The sequence below is a fragment of the Mastigoproctus giganteus genome, chromosome 4 (assembly GCF_048544385.1).
Source record: "Mastigoproctus giganteus isolate SK-2022 chromosome 4, ASM4854438v1, whole genome shotgun sequence".
Taxonomy (NCBI): Eukaryota; Metazoa; Arthropoda; class Arachnida; order Uropygi; family Thelyphonidae; genus Mastigoproctus; species Mastigoproctus giganteus.
This window is the reverse complement of record NC_143578.1, coordinates 64,957,069-64,978,439: the sequence shown is the minus strand read 5'-3', so window position 1 is coordinate 64,978,439 and position 21,371 is coordinate 64,957,069. Positions and strand designations below refer to the sequence as shown.

At 35.8% G+C, this 21,371-nt stretch overlaps 1 protein-coding gene across 1 annotated transcript in view; it reads left to right on the top strand.

Annotated features, from left to right (window-relative positions):
* The window catches only part of LOC150086801 (sodium- and chloride-dependent taurine transporter-like), a 299,102-nt gene that overhangs the window by 180,373 nt on the left and 97,358 nt on the right, over positions 1-21,371 (top strand). Inside the window, exons 6-7 of the mRNA XM_090372759.1 lie at positions 1,378-1,481; positions 1,651-1,775. Coding sequence (XP_090228885.1) covers positions 1,378-1,481; positions 1,651-1,775 — 229 coding nt within the window. The remainder of the gene's footprint in view (positions 1-1,377; positions 1,482-1,650; positions 1,776-21,371) is intronic.

Below are 21,371 nucleotides of genomic sequence, written 5' to 3'. Positions count from 1 at the left end.
TCAACCCTATTTCACGGCTTTTTTTCAACAGTGACCTGTACTTGTTAATCAATTCTGCCGGTTTCCTACTCTTGATATCATTAGTGCCAACGTGTACAACTATATCACCTTTTGTGCCCTTATATATCACCTTATATGTATAAAGAAGTACGGAAATTAAGCGATACATGTATAAGCAATAACATCCATCCAACTCGGAGTCAACAACATGCAAGACAATACTGTATAATGCACAGAGTAGTAAGATATCTTACTACTCTGTGGTATAATGAATGTGCTGTCTCTCTCTCTCTCTCTCTCTCTCTCTGCACAGTCAATCAGCTTGCAGTCAGAGTTACTCATCTGCCTTCCTAAATCTCGTGTGTCTTTCAAAGTACTCCACTGTGAACAGAAGTTTCATATTTTGATCTGGATTAACTCTAACCGGATTAGTGAGGGTTTACTGTATATACTATTAAGTTATTATAGTTCAGTGCAGACAGTCTGCAAGAGTAGCTCATAGTGTCTTGTCAATGATATAGAGGAATTTTTCTAGCAGGGATAAGGAGGTGATTATCCCCTTGTATAAGGCAATGATCAGGCCACACCTTGAGTACTGTATACAAGTCTGGATGCCTCATTTTATGAAGGATGTAGAGCTGTTGGAATGAGTACGGAGAAGGGCAACAAGGTTAGTGAATGGAACAAAGGGTTGCTCTTACGAAGAAAGGCTTAAATTTTGCAAATTACAGTGTCTGGAGACTAGGCACCTGCGAGGTGATCTGATTGAGGTGTATAAAGCCTTGAATGGTCTGAGCATGTTCAATGCTGATGGGATTCTTCCTCTTGCTCAGAATAATCACCTGAGAGGGCATAAATTCAAATTGAGGAAAGAAGACAGATATAGGATAGATGTGCAGAAGTTTGCCTTTAGCCAGCAGATAGTTTGTTAGTGGAACAGACTTCCATCCTTTGTTGTGGAAGTTGATAGCCTAAATAAATTTAAGGCTCAGCTGGACAGGTATATGAAACGAATGGAGGGGTGAAATGGGAGCGTTTTTTTTTTTTGTTTTTTTTTGCTGATGGTGCATAAGCTTGCTTTCTTGCATCATATGCCTCTACTAATGCTAATATAATACAAACACTTTTACCACATTCATTTTATCATTATTTTTGTGATACCATTGCACTGTACTTTCATCATCATAAATATTTTAAACTTTTTTGGTATTTTAATTGCAAAACTTTAACCTTTGAATCTAAAGTGCAATTTTTTGTCGCAAATTATCTTTCTCTTTACTGCAATTTTTATTGTTATTCTAGTGATGTGAACTAACTTTTATCCAGTGATTAAAGTGCTTTAGTTTAACAAAGTTTATTTTATACTCTTCATAACAGGTATGGATAGATGCAGGGACACAAATATTTTTTTCATATGCTATTGCTTTAGGGTGCATGACAGCACTTGGGAGCTATAATGATTTTCACAATAATTTTTACAAGTAAGTGATTTTCATATTGTATTCTAAATCTGTGATTTTCAAAGAAAATTTTTTAGCATATACAATATATTTAAAGAGTAAATAGGTGTTTCATATTATCATTTTTAATATTAAACTTTAAATTGAAACAAATTAAAATTTACATAATTTTTTTTTTTTCTCTCTTTAGACAGTGCATATTTATAGCTTGCTTAAACAGTGGTACTAGTCTGTATGCAGGATTTGCTATCTTTTCTGTGCTTGGATTTATGGCAAATGAATTGGGTGTTCCAGTAAAAGAAGTTGCAGAATCAGGTAAATTTAGATAAACTGTTGTGTAAATACTGAAATCTTTTGTACTGAGTAATATTTACTTTTACAGTTTCTCTGCCAATTAAATAAGAAATAGAATCAAATATATCTGTGTATAACAATTAAATTTAAATTAAACACTTTTCTACCACATGACATATTGCTGAATCTATAACAAATATTATGTAATAGTATTACTTTTTAGTATTAGTTAATACAGTATTAGCAAATGGTGGAAGATTAAAAGTTTATATTGCATCAGCCAAGAAAAAATATATATATACTTCCAACATTACCTGCCCACCCTCTCTAAATAATTTTTCTAGTTCTTCCTTGAATTTATTCAAACTACCTACTTCCACAACACCAGATGGAAGTTTGTTCCAACAATCAACTACCTGCTGACTGAAGGCAAATTTCTGCACATTTATCCTTATATCCTTATATGGAAATATATATGCATTTATCCTTATATGCAGATATCCTTATTCAGTTTAAATTTCTGCTCCCTCATGTATGTTGTCTAAGCAAAAGGAAGAATGTCATCAGCCTTTAGCTTACTCAATCCATTCAAAGCCTTAAATACCTCAATCAGATCTCCTTGCAGAGAATATCTGATTCAGATGTTTAAGACTTTAAATGCATAGTCTCCAGACTCTGCAGTTTGCAGAACTGAGACCATATCTCAGCTAATGTGTTCCTCTCACTAATCTCATCGCCCTTACCTGTTCCAACTGATTCGCATCTTTCCTAAAATGAGACTTCTAGACCTGTTTGGAATACTCAAGATGTAGCCTAACCATTGTTTTGTACAATGGGATAATCACCTCCTTATTCCTGTAGACGAAATTCATATCTATCATTGATAAATCCCCATGAGCTGTTCTAACAGCATGTCTGAACTGTTCAGAGCACTTCATGTCTGACTGAACAGGTATCTCAGTCTCTTTAATTCTCTGCTACTCTGAGTGTGGTACCACACAGTTGGTGTGTTATTCTGCAATTACTGCTACTTATATGTAGTACCCACCATGGCATCAATGTTAAACTTTAATTGCCACTTCTCAGCCCATCTGCTTAATTTTTCTAGATCTTGTTCCAGTGCCATACTCTGATCACTGTCATTAACCACCCTACCAACCTTAATATCATCTGCAAACCGAGGCATGAAGCCTGATAAGCCTAAATCAATATCATTAACAAATATTCAAAAGAATAATGGGCTCGGCACTGAACCCTGTGAAACTCCACCAATAACAGTACTCCAAGAAGAGAAATGTCCATTGATAAGCACACTGTCTTATCCCACTCAGCCATCCCTAGGATAGTAACTTGCCCCTAATGCCATACTGCTCCAATTTGTACAGCATTCTTTTATGTGAAAAAAGTGTCAAAAGCTTTTTTGGAATCTAAGTATATGATATAGGCCCACTTTATCCTTTGATTCCCTTTGTTAACTGGGGATTAAATGCACATACTTCGGCACCATGCGAAAACCATGAATGCGCAAATTTGGCAATTTTTAACCTAAATGCATTCTTGAGGTTGTTTCTTGGTCAACTACACCCTGTCAAAGATGCATATGTGTATTTCAAGGCCAAGGGTTGAAAATGTTACATGCATTTTCACTTATCTGTGAAAAAAAAACACTTTGCACCATGCAGATTCACGAATGTGGCACTTTCGTTAGCTTGGCATAGCAGAATCTCACAGCTGTAGAATCTCATTACTGCCGTAAAACTACACCTAAAAGGTATCTTGATGCTACTCTGAACATTCAGGAAATTTAATGAACAGTGTACTGAACAGGGCCTGAAAAAATTTCATTTGAAAAATTTAGGAAAGTGTTCTGGGAGTTTAATTTAGGTTTCTTTCACCCCAAGAAGGACCAATGTAAAAAATGCTTGGTTTATCATAGTTTGACTCCCAAAAAAATAAAACCAGATAAGACATATGATTTTTATATGCACATTGAAAGAAAGAAAGAAAGCAAGCAGCCCGCTAGTGTAGAGAGGATGATAAAAACTTGGCCAGTAATGATCAGTCTTATCTAGCATTTAATTTCAATCTCGAGGCTGTTTTTAATTCTCCAAAGGGAAATGCTGGCCAAATTTTTTACCTACATGAATTAGCTGTTTTCGATTTGCATTCCCATGAAGATCACTGTTACTTATGGGATGAGACCCAAGGAAAGAGAGACATTAATGAAATTGCAACATGTTTACTTAAATACATTAGGGACAAAACTAATAATAAACAAATTACATCAGTTAGAATGATGTCTGATTCATGTGGGGGATCAGAATAAGAATATACTTAAGGCTTCACTGTGCATGTACTTGTTAAAAATTATCACCAGTTTAAAAACTGTTGAACACATTTTTTGAGTTTGGCCATTCAGAAATGGAGTGTGACTCAATGCACTCTAAAAATTGAGAGAAAAGCCAAGTACGTACCTGTCTATGTCCCTGAGGGATGGGTCAAAATAATTAAAGGTGCAAGATTAAAACCTACACCATTTTGTGTAAATATCATGCAATACAATGACTTTTACGATTTTACTTTTCTCGCTAAACAACTTAAAGGCGCTGTTCCTTGGAGAAAAGCCTGCTACCTTGAATTCCAAAAAGGACAGGATGGGCATGTCACAATGTTTTACAAAACAAACTACAAAGATGAATTTATAACAGTAAACCTGAAAAGGCCTAAAGGAAGACCCAACAATGAGCAACCTAACTTTGCCAAAGTCTATAATGAGGAATCTTGTATATCCCAAGCAAAGCTTAAAGATTTATTTGACAATACTGATAGAGTATCACAAATTCTCTTTAAGTTTAAAAGTCTCAGTACAAATAAGGGATAATTTACCACACTGGATTTAAGTGAAAAATCTGAATATGAAGAAGATATTGAAAATTAATTTATACCAACTTGTATGTTATTGATGTTATTGTAATTAAACATGTGATATTAATAAATTTTTCATTTATTTATATGTATATGTTACTCTAACCTCATTTTATTAATAAAGTATTCATTTCTGACCAACAAAAATGTGTTAAAATTTTATTTTTTTTTTCACTTTTTCAATTCTTTATGAATCTGACAAAATTTCAAACATCACAACACCAAAACCACGAAAGTGCTTTATAAGCCCCTACATAATGGCAATCTTAAATTACCAATATGGATTAAAAACAGCATCTTTGTAAAGTACTTATAAAACGACATTTAGTTAAAAAACTTAAAAACTTGATTTTTCCCAAGTCAAAGAATCCTTAACTGCATTTTTATCAAAACTATCTTTTTGCAGATTCGTGGTTTTGGCATGAGATTAACGATACATCTGTAATCCATAAGAACCTCTCCCAAATCCAGTGATACTATCATAAATATGGCTAAAGTTTGCTTACCTCTTTTGCTCCCTCCCTTAGCCTGGCATTAGTGGCAGGTCAGCTTACAGAGGACAATCGAAAATAACATTCTCGTAGTAACCGTTAATCAATGATTAAAAAATCTGAAAATTTTTCTACTTTCCTAGATTTATCAAACTTTTACTGAAATAGTTCTTGAAGTGATTTTTTTATGGTTTTTGTACAGAAATTGTGCAGGAGAACCTGTGAGGGGATCCACTACCATCTTTGCAACTATTTGGCTTTTTATTATTAATATTAGTATTACCAGTGGTAAATGATGGAAGAAAGCAAGCTTATTCAACATCAGGGAAAAAAAAGAATCTCATTCCACCTATCCATCCCCCCCAATAGTTTGTGTACTTCTTCTTTGAATTTATTCAAACTATCCACTTCCATAACAAAGGATGGAAGCTTGTTGCAGTAATCAAGTACCTGTTGGCTGAAGGCAAACTTCTGCACATCTATTCTGCAACCATCCTTCCTCAATTCGAATTTATGTCCCTTGTGCATAGTTAAAGTAAGAGAAAAAAATCCCATCAGCATTGAGTTTGCTCAAGCCATTCAAAGCCTAAAACACCTCAATCAGATTACTTCACAGGTGCCTAGTCTAAGATTTTGCAGTTTGCAGAACTGAAGCTTATTTGGTAAGAGCATCTCTTTGTTCCCCTCACTAATCTTGTTGCCCTTCTGGATCCATTTCTATATCATCATCATCATCATGAACTTGGTCCGGCTTAGGTCTTTTAAGACCTGTTCCGTTGTAGCTCTCGGAGGTTGTCTTGATCTCGCCATCGTTGTCTTGGTCGACCCACATCTCTCTTGCCTGTAGGTTTGTAGTTAAAGGCTAATTTTGGGATCCAGTTTGGGTTCATTCTTTCTAGGTGGCTGATCCATTTTTTCTGATACCGTTTTATGTCATTTACTATGTTATCAACTTTTAATTTCTCGCAGATATCTAAATTTCTTTGGTGGTCTAGTCTTGTAAAGCCTAATAATGGTCTTAAAAATCTCATTTGTGCTGCTTCTAGTTTGTGTGCATCTTTCTTATTTATGACCCAAGTCTCACAGCTGTAGAAGAGGGCTAATTTTTAAGTGATGTTGTGCAGTCGTAATTTTGTTTCAGTTGTCATTTGTTTTCCGAAGTGGCGTTTAATCATTCCATTCATTTTATTATATTTTTGTAGTTTAGTATGGACGCCTTTCCCTTCATTTGATATTAAATTTCCAAAATAGGTGAAGTCAGATATTTGTTCTATTATTTTGTCATCAATAACAATTTTGACTCTTTGTATGTTCTTTCCACATAATCCCATCGATTTTGTTTTTGAGGTGGAGATTTTCATCTCGTACTTTTTACCTATTTTATTCAGTTCATTTGCTGCTATCTGTAGTTCATCTTCAGATTTTGCAATTATAACTTGATCATCAGCATATAATATAGTTTGATTTTATTCCTGTTGTTCAACTGTATTCCGTTGTTAATTGTTTGTTTCCATTCTTTAATAATTTTATTGATGTAAATATTAAATAAATTTGGTGATAGTCCACAACCATGTTTGACTCCTTTATTGGTGTTAATTGGATCTGAAAGTTGACCATTAAAATATTTTATGCAGACTTTTGAGTTTTTATATAGGCTTTGCATCACTTTCCAGAGTTGGGTTGGGATATTTTCTTCACATAGAATCTGCCAAAGTTTTTCCTGGTTTACATCGTCATATGCTTTTTCATAATCAATAAACAGTAGAAATGTTGGTAGATTGAATTCTCTTCTTTTCTCCAAAATTTGTTGTAATGAAAAAATGGCATCTATTATGCTTCTCCCTTTTCTGAATCCACATTGTTCTTCTTCTAAAAATTGTTCACTGTATTTATTAAATTTATTCTTTAGTATATTAGAGTATAGCTTTGAAGCAGTTGATAGCAGTGTTATCCCTCTGTAGTTGTTAGGGTTATTTCTGGAGCCTTTTTTGTGCAAATTGATTACTATTCCTGTTTCCCAATCTTAGGGTATCTGTTGCTTATGCCATATGATGCTAAATAATTTTAGTAGTGTGTTTTTTAGTAAGGTGCCACCATATTTAAATAGTTCTACATTCAAATATGCCTGAGCTTTTTCGGTTTTTTTGATTTTTGTAATATTAACTCTAGTTCTTCCATTGTTATATTTTCTTCTATATCTATTTCTATATCTCTATATCCTTCTATTTCTATATCCTTCCTAAAATGAGGCCTCCAGACCTATATGCAGTATTCAAGATGTGGCCTGACCATTGCTTTATGCAATGGGATAATCACCTCCTTATTCCTGTAGACAAAATTCATATCTATCATTGATAAAACCCCATGAACTGTCTTGGCAGCCTGTGTACACTGCTGAGATAACTTCATATTAGACTGCAGAAAAACCTTCAGGTCCATTTCATTTTCCACTATCCTGAGTGTAGTACTGCTCAGTTGATATGTTATTCTAGGATTACTGCTACCCATATGCAGTACTTTGCATTTGTCAATGTTAAACTTGAAGTGGCATTTTTCAGCCCATATGCCTACTTTTTTCTAGATCATGTTGCAGTAGCATACCTTGATTACTGTCATTAATTAATGATACCTCAGTATCATTGATAAATATAGACAACAATGTGCCAAGCATTGAACCCTATGGGACTCCACTAAACCTTAGTCCATAAAGGGCAGTGTCCATTGATACTAATCACTCTGTCTTTGCCACTCAACCATCCCTTTGTCCATAGCAGCAACATTTCCCTTAATGCCGCACTGCTCCAATTTGTACAGCAGTGTTTTAGGTGCAACAGTATTAAAAGCTTTCTTGAAATCCAAGTATGTGATGCCAAAATTATTTTTTGCCTCTAGTTCCTTTGTCACTGCATTATAGTATCCAGTCGAATTGGTGAGACAATATCTCCCCTTGACATACTCATGCTGTGATTGAAGTATAACTGCACTCCTGTTGAGATGGTTATGGATTATTTCTTTAACCAGTGACTCCATTATTTTCTCTAGAACAGAAGTTAAGCTATTAGGTCCGCAATTACTCATGTCATCCTTTGATCCACCTTCGTGAATTGGGGATATGCACATCTCCAGCCTGTAGGGACCTCTTCTGAATCCAAAGATGCTCCCATAATTATGGCTGAGGATTTACTTACCACCTTTGCTGCCTCCCTTAATATAATTGTATAGAACCCATTCCCCTTCTTTTACCTTCTTTTTTATGTTTAACTTCAACAATTTCTCTTCCATTTTTCTCTTAGTTATCACAAAATCGTTTAGTTCCCTGTTAGTTTGATAAACTTCTGGCTTTCCTCCACCTTAAAGAATTCCTAATGTGTGAATATGGATAAAAATACGCAATCAGTCTGTCAGCGACCTGAGCAGAATCATCTATAGTTAAACCATCGCCATCAAGTGGACTAATGTGATTCAACCCCTTCCTTCAATTGTAATACAGCAGACTCTTGATTTACCGGAATCGGATTAATCGGGACACTTCAAGACTCCAAAAAAAAAAAAAAAAAAAAAAAATCAACCAGAAATCATAAAATTAAAGTAATAACTAGAATAGGTATAAACAAATATTTTGCAAGTCATAAATAAGCAATGAGAAGTGGCGTTATAAGTCGTCATTGGGAGATTAATGTGCCTATTATCTTGCAACTCCCACTGTCTTCACAACCGCCGCTCAAAAAAAAAAAAAAAAAAAAAAAAAAAAAGAGACCAAATGTTTAGTTAGTGCGTCGCGTCGATTGTTGTGTTCCATCGCACCACAAAAAGACAAATTTTGTTTCGTTATTTATGTCAGGGATGTGGAAATTTTTTTTTATAGTAAATATATATATATATATATATATATATATATATTTTTTTTTTTGTTTAGAAATTGCGAAAATGATGGGTAAATGCAAAAGAGTTGCGCTTTCAGTTAAACAAAGACTTGAAATTATTCAAAAGTTTGAAAATGGTGCATCCGTTAAATCTCTAATGAACCATTATAATGTTGGTGACCAAACCATATGCGACATTGTAAAAAATAAAGAGAAGCTATTCAATTTAAAATCGACAACACAAAAAATAAAGGCAAGCATCAAATTGGACACACGAGTAGTACGTGGTAAGGTTTTTATCTATCGGCATATTTTTTATGTAGGTTGCTGAACATTTTTTGATACAGTAAGTCCCCAACTTACGCAACTATGGATTTATGTAAATTTGTTTTCACTCAATTCTTTTTTTCCTTTAATTTTTAGGATTGTAAAATTTAAAACAACAAAAAAAAAATAATAATAAGCAATCAATAACAACGATCACAGCATGCACAAGTGAGATCCGAGTAACAAGCAAAAAAATAGGAAAAAAGAGAAGATTCTTACAATTATTTATGGTTTTTTTTTTTTTTTTTATATGACTGAAGATTTCAGTGAAGGGAATACACACTTCACCATAATAACATAAAAACCCACAGAATTCCACCTATTGGTATTATCGCAGATGCAATAAGATCGAGTTTACTACCCGTTTATAATGGATTGCACTAACAGAAACACCCAATAAAACGGAAAGTGCAAATTGTTTTTATTGTTTTTTGTTGACCTCCCAATGTGCTTGTGTAAAATGTGAGCTCGCACGGGGTGATAATAGTGAGTTTTCGCCTTAACCCTGTGAAGCTCTTTCCAGAAAATTTCATTTTGACCGTTATCATGGTGCCGACTAAGAGAATAAGTGACAGCAGTACTAGTACATCTACCAACAAAAGGAAAGCAATCGATTTGGATCAGAAAATTAAACTAATAAGAATGTATGAAAATGGTCGAACATTAACAAGTATCGTGCTGAATTCAGATTTGTCAATAATAATATTGACAAGTTGTTTGTTGTCAATTTTTGCAGTGCAAGTTTGTTGCACTGCAAAAAGACAAATTTTGTTTCTTTATTTATGTCAGGGATGTGGAAATTTTTTTTATAGTAAATATATATATATTTTTTTGTTTAGAAATCGCAAAAATAATGGGTAAACACAAAAGAGTTGCCCTTTCAGTTAAACAAAAACTTAAAATTATTCAAAAGTTTGAAAACGGTGCATCCGTTAAATCTCTAATGAACCATTATAATGTTGGCGGCCAAACTATACGCGACATTGTAAAAAATAAAGGGAAGCTATTCGATTTAAAATCGACAATGCAAAAAATAAAGGGAAGCATTGTATTGGACGCACGAGTAGTATGTGGTAAGGTTTTTATCTATTGGCCATAATATAGAAGCAATATGTTACTAGTCATTTCCGAGTTACGTAAACCTCGACGAAGTAAGAAGTCCTGGAACGTATCTCTTACGTATGTCGGGGACTTCTGTATTTTTGGATTAACCAGGAAATCGATTATCTGGGATTTTTTTTTTTTTTTTCATCTATCCTGGAAAATCGAGAGTCTACTGTATAAGTAAAGCAGTCTTAGCTGTTTTTCTTGGCATTCTTTGCCAGAGACTTCTCGTCATTTGCCTTGGCTTGCCTAACCTCTTTTGTGATTTGATTGCAGATGAGTTATGCTGTATCATCTGAAAATTAATATGTATGCCGTGCATTTTTCTTCTCTGCCATGTGTTTCAATAGTTCATCTGACATCCGTTTAGGTCTAATCCTTGAACTATATTTCTTAGTTAGTATGAAAAGACTAGTAGCTTCTACCATGTGGAACATGTTTTATATACATTTTTTCTTATTTCAACTGTCCCTATCTTTTTCCATTGCAGTGCATGTCAGTAATGAGGGTAGGAGTGTATGAGCAATTTCAGTAATATATATCTTATAAAAACTACTATAAAATATGGTTACCTTGAAACTACAAAATGTAGATGTTACACAACCTTTTTTTCTATACAATAGGTTTCCTCAGTCCCTCCAAGGCCCACTTGTCAGCCACCTACCTGTGGTTACTACCAGAATTCTTCTGGATAAGGAGGATTATTTTCTTTTACCCTCAGGATAAACCTAAGTTTTCATAATGGGCAGTGTATGTTCTCCTGAAGCAGGACACTATCATTATTAATTTTAAACAAGACATTTATTACATGGTACACTATTTACATGAATAATACAAAGAATATGAAAAACGAATGCAACACTTTCTTCTGAAATTTCCACAAAAATCTTAGTACACCTGTATAATACATATTAGTACAACTTATTATTTCCAACTATCCTTACTATCCATGATTATATTTATCATTTACTCATACTCTTTTTCATTCTAGTCTCAATCCTATATATATATATATATATTTATGTATGGACATGTGTGTAAAATATAGAACCATTTTCATCAGTGTTTTTCACAAGATAACAATACTCTTAATCCTCAGATGAATTAATCACAATATCATACAAACTATTAATCCAACTATACATCAATGATATTTCTCTGCTCTCTCCTTTCTGGATAAATTTTACGAATCATCATATTTTATATTTATGTATAACTGAATTAAAACAATCTCAGCATCTGCAACTGACATATAGAAAAAAAAATTCCTTTTTCTGATTGCAATAATTTTTTTATATTTGTTTAGCAAATCAGAATTAAAGTTAACCACTACAGTATGTCAAAACCATATCTAACTCTCTTTGCTCTCTTTCTACTCTTTCATCTGTCATATTCACTCTCAAGTAAAATTAACCCTAACTTCACATCAGCTAAGTCAATCAATCACCCCTTTTTCCCTTACTTCTAATGATACAGCCCTACTCTATAGATTTGTATGAACCAATAAGGAAAGATAACTTAATCAGCATCTCTACTTAGGGAGTGTCTTTTGTCCAGTCAAAAGGTATAGCTGATTCTGCCGAATGCCTCTTATTCTGTTCTTGTGTTTCTTCTCACAGTCATCAGACAATCTTCTCTCTCTCTCTCTCTCTCTCTCTCTCTCTCTCTCTCTCTCTCTCTCTCTCTCTCTCAGCTGGAACTCTCCAAGAACATGTACTATTCCAAGTAAAGTCTCTAGCTTCCAGAGTATATTTAATATGGCATAACCAGTGTACTCACATAAGGCTACCTCTATTTTTCTGGTCTGCTCGATTTCTGCTGGTTTTCATGATACTTGCTCCTCCAAAACATTGTCACTCTGTGAAAAATTTCTGGGCACTCTTCTGCAGCAGCTGAGCTTTCATGCAACTCACGCATATTATACTCATGCTTGTCCATATTCTTATTCTTAAACTACTCTGCCACTACATTGATCTTGTCCATCTTACACCAAGTTTTCTTGGTAGACTTTACTTCTTCCTCATAGAGCTTCCACTTCTGGCTCATGTGATTTTTTACTAAAACTTTCCTCTTTTACCTCTCTCCATCACTCTGTACTGTAGTACTGCCTATATTGACATGCCGGTTCTCACATCACTTCACTATTATTCTGTTTTCCCCCCAAAACTTTGTTCCTTTCCATAACTCCTCCCTCTGCCACATCTTGGCCAATAGAACATTCTTACAGTTTATTTATTTTTTTAAATTTTCTTTCCTTTCATTTGCTAGCCCTATTTTCTCATTTTGCACATTACCCTCTCTTTCTGGAACCCTTTTCCCATGGAAATACCGGGTGTTTTCTATCACCCTTCATTTCAATGCCTCACCACTGTCCTCCACAACGTTAGAACAAAGGTTCCCCACTGAGGACCTCTCTCTATCTACCAGCTTTCCACTCTCTCATAGTGTAGTAGAGTTTTTTTTTTTTTTTTGCATACTTATGCTATGATCCGAAATTGCTCAGTCTCTTTCATCTTGTTTTTACTATTTTTTCAATACTGTCTCCCACTTCTTTGCTTGAAGGGCCTCACACATTACTATTTGGCCCAACAGTTATAATTCTTGTGTTTACTACATACTACATGGTTTTACTCTCAAAGCACTTATTTCCTTTCCTTTCCTCCTTTAATGTCGTCCCTGTTACCTGTTCTCTACCCACAGCATTCCCTCAACAACCAGAAATAAACACATTTTTTTCTGTTTCTCAAAATAACAAAGGATCTGCTGATTGCTCCCCTTAAACCAAGCTTAATCTTTTTTTTGGGAAGGTTGTTGTTATTTGTTTTTAGGAGCATTAGCAACTAAGGCCATATTGCTCCAGGGATATGTGGTGGTCATTCCCTGACCTTTCCGCATCCTCCGTATTTGGTTGTCATTGGGTCAAACCCCGGTCTATACAAGAAGCGTGTGCTATGCATTGCTGTTCCTGCCCCCCTGGCTACGGAGGCACCTCTTTGGGAAGGAAGGCTATGTGAACTAATATTTCACATATCCTTCCTTCCCAAAACAATTAAAAATTAAAATATAATATATAAACATAATATCGACTTTAGGTAAGATTTGGATCTCGCACTATGATTATTTCCCTGAATGCTTCCTAATTAGAATTTGTTGATGTTAACAACATTAGTTGCCCAGTGTATAGAATTTAAAAACTGTCTGAGACCGCTGTAGTCTCATTTACAAAAGCAAAATCCCTTATCCTTAATGGGAATTACATGTTTAACTAAATACCACACCGATACAGTGTAATCACTGCCGCCTAGTAGTTCTTTTATCTACAGATTCTTAATGCATGAATAATCACTGCCGATAATCAGATCAAGAGTATTGCTCTCTCTTGTTGCCTCTCTAACATGCTGCTATAGAAAACAGTCATTCAATAAATCCACAAAAGTCTCACTAGTATGTGAGTTTCCAACCCACAAGTTCCAATCAAAAACTGGAAAGTTAAAATCACTCATTATAAGACATTCTGATTTATTGACCCATTCTATTTCTCTGGATAGTTGTTCCTTGTACTCATCAGAGTCATTTTGCCTATAACACACTCCTACTCTCATTTTTGCTTTCCCAGTGCTTATATTGTACCAAACTGACTCAACTTTTGCACTGGCCACCCAATTCAACTGGATGCACTGCCTTACATTTTATCTGCTTCTTAACTAAGAGTATATCTCCTCCTCCCCTCCTGTCTTGTCTGTCCTTTCCTTGTCAATATCAACAAATTGTGTGACTTATATATTGTTGTTGTTGTTATTTTGTTTTTAGGAGCATTAGCAACTAAGGCACTATTGCTCGGGGGATATGCGGTGGTCATTCCCTGACCTTTCCGCATCCTCCATATTTGGTGGTCACGGACTCGAACCCCAGTCTAATCAAGAAGCGTGTGCTACGCACTGCTGCTCTTGCCCACCTGGCTACAGAGGCGCCACTTATATATAGTAACGCTCTGCCTGACTAACATAAGTTAAAGCTACTGAGAGTAGAATAGCCGTCATGACCATGCATCTCTTAGTGGTGCATATGATCTGAATTTCCTTATGCGATCCATGGTCAGTGCTGCTGCATCTCCTTGTGGCACAGTGGGATGTATATCCTATTGGTGCTTTACTAATGTATTACTCAGTGGTCATTCTTGTGGTGCATGATCACTTTTATCCCTGTGTCTTCTTCTGGTGCAGTGGACTTCTGCCTTCCCTATCCTGCTGGGACATCATATCTGTCTTCTGTCGTGATCAGAATACTCTAATGGATGAATTACCGCTATTAGCATTTGTAGAGGCATATTATGCAAGAAAGTAAGATTATACAGACAGCATCAGCCAAAAAAAAAAAAAAAACCCTTCCCAGTTCACCCATCTATTCATTCCAAATGTTTGTTTAGTTCTACTTTGAATTTATTTAAGCTGTGAACTTCCACAACAACAGATAGAAGCTTGTTCAGCAATCAACCACCTGCTGGCTAAAGGCCAATTTCCACACATCTATTCTACAACTGTCTTTCCTCAATTTGAATTTATATCCCCTCAGGAAATTAATCTGGACAAGAAGAAGAATCCCATTGGCATTGAGCTTGCTCAAACCATTCAAGGCCTTATACACCTCAATCAGATCTCCTTGCAGGTGCCTACTCTCCACACACTGCAATTTGCAGAGCTTAAGCCTTTCTTCATAAGAGAAACCCTTTGCTCCATTCACCAATCTCATTGCCCTTCTCTGTTCTCGTTCCATCAGCTCTACATCCTTTCTAAAATGAAGCCTCCAGACCTGTATACAGTACTCAGGCCACACTTTGAGTACTGTATACAGTACTCAAAGTGTGGCCTGACCATTGCTGTATACAAGGGGATAATCACCTCTTTATCCCTGCTCAGAGCAATATGGTCTGAGTTGCTAATGCTCCTAAAAACCAAATAACAAACAACAAACAAACATCCCTGCTAGAAAAATTCCTGTATATCATTGGCAAGACACCATGAGCTACTCTTGCAGACTGTCTGCACTTCTCAGAAAACTTCATATCTGACTGTACAATAACCCCCAGGTCTTTTTCATTCCCCACTACCCTGAGTATAGTACCACACAGTTGATATGTCACTCTGGGGTTACTGCTACCCATATGCAGTACTTCACATTTGTGAATGTTAAAATTCATTTGCCACCTCTCAGTCCATCTGCTCCGTTTTTCAAGATCCTCTTGCAGTAGCATACTATCAGTAGTGTCATTAACAACCCTGCTGACTTTCATATTGTTTGCAAACTTGGACATTAAACCTGATATACCTTCATCAATATCATTAATAAATACAGAAAACAAAACTGGGCCCAATATCTAACTCTGAGGGAATCCACTAATAACATTAGTCCACAAAGAGCAGTGTTCATTGATTACCACTCTGTCTTCTCCCACTCAGCCATCCCTTTATCCATAGCAGCAATTTGCCTTTAATGCCATACTGCTCCATGTGCAACAGTATCAAAAGATTTTCCTAAAATCCAAGTATATTATATAAAAATTATTTTTTACATCCATTTCTTTTGTGACCACATCATAGTATCCAATCAAATTGGTCAGACAAGACTTTCCGTTAACAAACCCATGCTGTGTTCGAACTATAACTGCAGTCTTGTAATATAACTGGATAGATCCCATCCACCCTAAGTGCTTTTCTTATGTTTAACTTCAACAGTTTCTCCTCCACTTTGCTCTTAGTTATTACAAAATTATTTAGCTGCCTGCCACAGTTTGATAAACATCTGGCATTCCCCTCCTTGAATAACTCCTCATGTGTGAATGTAGATATGAAATACTTATTCAGTTTGTCAGCTACCTGAGCAGGATCATCAGCAGCAGTCGTACCATCAATATCAAGTGAACCAATCTGATTCATCCCTTTCCTTCTAGAGTTTAACTAAGGAAAGAACTCTTTGCATCTTTTGCCAAAGATTTCTCTTAATCTGCCTTTGCCTGTATAACCTCCTTTGTGACTTGATTACAGACCAGCTTATATCTACCATATGCTTCTGTGTCACCTGTTACTTTATATGCATCCCTTGCATTTTTCTTCTCTGCCATGAGTCTCATTAGTTCATCTGACATCCATTTAGGCCTAAACCTTGAACAGTATTTCTTATTTGGAACAAGAAGCTTAGTAGCTTCTGAGATTACCTCCTTAATGTTTCCCCATTTATAATTTGCTGTTGGTAACATCATCATTTGGCCCCACTGTATAGAATTTAAGCACTGTCTGAGACAGTGTCTTATATCTGTGTGGAGACCACTATAGTCACCTTTACAAAAGTAAAAACCCTTCCCTTTATCCCTGATAGTAGTTACACCTTTAAGTAAATCCCAAATCAGTACACCGTGATCACTACCACCTAGTGGTTCCTTTATCTGTAAATTCTTAATGCATGAAGAATCACTGTTGATAATCAGATCAAGGGTATTACTCTCTCTGGTTTCTTCTTGAACATGCTGCTGTAGAAAACATCCTTTAAATCCACAAAAGCCTTGCTAGTGTGCAAGTGATCAACCCACAAGTTCCAGTTAATATCTGGGAAGTTAAAATCCCCCATTATAAGACACTGATTTACTGGCCCACTATATTTCTCTGTACAGTTGTTCATTTACTCATCAGAGTCATTAGGCATATAACACACTCCAACTCTCAATTTTGCTTTTCCAGTGCTTATGTCACACCAAACTGACTCAACATTGCACTGTCCATCCATGTCAACTGGATACACTTCCTTAGATTTTATGTTTCTTAACTAAGGACATAACTTCTGTTCTCTTCCTTTCCTGTCTGTCCTTTCTGTACACATTGTACTCCCCAAATTCCAATTCTGCATTCCTTATATCTGTGTGACACCACATCTCTAATATCCCAACAATATCTGTCTTTGATGTTTTGACCAGCACTTCAAATTCATCAAATTTATTTACTAAACTACTTGCATTGGTGTACATGCAAGTATACGTACACCTGTTCTTACTCTTAGTTACCCTAACACAACCTATGTATTTACTTGTTCCATGATGGCTCCCGGCAGTCCTTGTAATCCACAGCACCTTGTTTTCCAGACTGCTGCTCATTCCAATAGAAGCAGTGCAGGAATCACTTTTACCTCTGTCTGCAGCTACTGTTAATCTATTAATCTGTGTATCTCCCCAAGCTAGCAGTGTCCGACCCACCTAACACTGCCTCAGTAGCATCAGCAAATATTCTTTCACCCTTTCTATTTAAGTGTATCCCATCCCTGTAGAAGTGTTCTTTCCTGTTAAGCACAGACTACATTGAGAAAAATTCTACCCCCATGAGCCTTGCACAATGTATTCCATGGTTATGTGAGCATAGACTGTGACTCATGCTTGGGTACACAGATATGTCTGAAAGCTCTACGGTATTGTAAATAGGTGGTAGGAATACTGGAAAAGCTGGCTGGGACTGCCTGGTTTAATAAAAAAAAAAAAAAAATGCCCTTTCCATATACATTGCACTTCCAATATTCGAGTTCTCCATGCCTTGTATCTGAATGACACCACATCTCAAATATCACCACAACGTCTGCATTTGATAACTTGACTAGCACTTCAGATTCATCAAATTTATTTACTGTGCTCTTAGCATTGGTGTATATGCAAGTATACATGCACCTGTTCTTATTCTTAGTTATTACCTTAACATATCCCATGTATTTCCTTGTTCCATGATGACCCAACAGCTGGCCTTGTAATACCCTGTACCTTGCTTTCTGGTCTACTGCATGTTCCAATAGAAGCAGTGCAAGAATCACTTTCACTTTTGCTTGTGGTTATTGTAATCTATTAGTCTGTGTTCTGTCCCACCTTACACTTCCTTGTTAGCATCAGCAAATATTCTTGCATCCTATCTATTTAAATGTATCCCATTCCTGTAGAAGCAATCCCTCCTGTTAACAAGCACAGACCACACTGAGAAAAATTCTACCCAGTGAGCTTTGCACAGTCTCTCTAGGGCCAAATTAATTGGCAAGGCTCTCATCATGTACTCCCCCTTTCATGTCTGGGCAGAAATTCAGACACTTTCAAATTTAACCCTAGCCTGTTACTTTTTTCTCAACATTGCTTTGTACTTGTTTAATAAGTCCTTAGATCTCCTACTCCTAATGTTATTAGTGCCAACAACAGTAACAACAAAGGTAATACAACAGCATTACCTTTTGTGCTCTTAAAAGACGATATCTGCTCTACAGTATCGTCATCTTTTGCTCCTTGCAGACATACTCTTGTCTTATTCCACCTATCCTTTTTGTACATTATATTTCCTGTTTCCCTGATATTGGAGTCACCAACAATACATATGCTTGAAGATACTGGACAAGTGCTGATGCTCTATTTATTAAAGTTTCATGTTACTTGGTTTCCTCTTTTCACTAGTTTAATAAACATCTATAGTCTTACCTTAGTTGTTTTTGAAGATTTTTATTATTTTCATGAAAGAAAGATGGAAAAATGAAACCCAATATTCTCTCTGAATGGCCGCTACACTGTAGGAAGCAAAGTACATAGTTTCAAATTTTAAAATAAACCTGAAAATGGAAATAACTAACAATACTGAAGATATATATATATATATACAGGGTGTCTCAAAAATACACGGCATAACTTCAGAAATGAGTTTCTCATATGTAGACAATAAAAATATTTTATATCAACATAGTTCCGGAAATGCTTGGTTCCCGAGTTATTAACCGGATTGTCTTATCTCCCGCAGGTGATTTCCTTCCTCACAAGGTACTGACAGAATCTGGTGGTTTTCCATTCTGACCATATATTCAAATCAGGAGCAAGCGGATATGCACTTTATGTACGGTTTGGCAGACGGCAATGCTCTGGAGGCTCATCGTTTGTACCACAAAAGGTTCCCAGAACGAAGACATCCAGGCAGGAAAACATTTGAAGGTATCCATCACTGCTTTTGTGAACATGGGACTTTTACACCTCGTGCTGCCGACAGAGGACGACCAAGATCTGACTCCTGAAGTAGAGGGGTGGACCAACTGCCTGGCCTCCACGCTCACTGATTTAAACCCACTAGATTTCTTCTTGTGGGGCCATTTAAAGTCATTGGTGTATTCGACTCTGGTAGCTGATGTGGAAACTCTCCGCAATCGAATTGTGGCAGGTTGTGAGACAATACGAAACATTCTAGGATTTTGGCATGTTTCGTCTTCACAAGTCCATGAGATGTCGATGTGAGGCCTGTATTCAGGCAGAATGTGGACATTTTGAACAATTACTATAAGGTGATGTGAACAGTTATGTGTCACAGACAGACCTTCAAAACTCGGAAACCAAGCATTTCCTGAACTATGTTGATATAAAATATTTTTATTGTCTACATATGAGGAACTCATTCCTGAAGTTATGCTATGTATTTTTGAAACAACCTGTATATATAATGTTTTTTATTTTAATTTTTTAATAATATATATAAATGTATATTCTTACATTTCAAATTTTGATGTTTCTATTTTACATCTAAAACTGTTTTTGCAGTTTTCAGCAGAATTACTTTTTTTTGTAAAAAGTGTGAAACACACAGCATGTTTTAAAAATTAATTTTTTATTAAAATTTAAAAAGTACACCCTATAAGTACCGCAATCCATTGAGAAAAGATGAAATATTGGTTGTTTAAGCCGAATTTAAAAAACCCAAAACATTTTCCAAATATTAAAAAGAAAGTTGGGCACCTGTCAGGTGACCCGCCACTGTTTTTGTTTCATTTGGGGCATCACCACTGTAGGGCTAATATAATTGGATAGATTCCAACTGCCACAGGTGCCTTATTTATATTTAACTTCAACAATTTCTCATCTACTTTCCTCTCAGTTATCACAAAACCTCAATTAGCTCCTTGTTAGAATTTGATACACTTCTGCATCTTCATCCCTAAAAAATTCTTCATGTGTGAACTTATATGCAAAGTGTTTATTCACTTTGTCAGCAACCTGAGCAGAATCATCAACAGTTACACCATTCATATCTAGTAAACCAATGTGATTCATCTCCCCTTCCTTCTGGTGTTTATATAAGTAAAGAATTCTTTGCTCCTTTTCTTTGCAAGAAACTCCTTGTGATCTGCCTTAGCTTGGCTAACCATCTTTGTGATGCATAGTTTATATCTGCTGTAGGCTTCTGTATCACCTGATAATTTATATGCATCCCTTCTACTTTTCTTCTCTGCCAAAAGTCTCATCAGTTCATCTGGTGTCTCTTAGTATAAAAATGCTACCAGCTTCTACGATTACTTCCTCCAATTCTTTCTATTTAGAATTTGCTGTTGTAACTTCATTAATTGGTCCTGCTAAATAGAATTTAAAAACTGTCTGAGATCACTGTAATCACCTTTTTTGCTTTTTTAGAAAGCAAAATGAAATGTTTGCAAGGAACTACTGTTAATCTGTGTGAAATTTAATTTTAGAAAATTAATTAATTAATTGTGTTTTTTCTTTTACTTTCCTGTATGTTAACAATAGTTCCTTGCAAACATAATGCTTGTAGTTTCAGCAGTATGTTCCTGCGATAGAGACGTGATTAATTTTAATTTATTGTTAATCACACCATATATGTTGCTTCTTACTTTGATGCAATATCTGGGTATTATTTTCATTAGCCTGTCTTAAGTAGGGTGCCTCCATAGCCAGACGGGCAGGAGCAGCAGTGCGTAGCACACGCTTCTTGATTAGACCGGGGTTTAAGCCCATGACCACCAAATACGGAGGATGCGGAAAGGTCAGGGAATGACCACCGCATATCCATGGAGCAATATGGCCTTAGTTGCTAATGCTCCTTAAAAAAACCAATTAACAAATAACA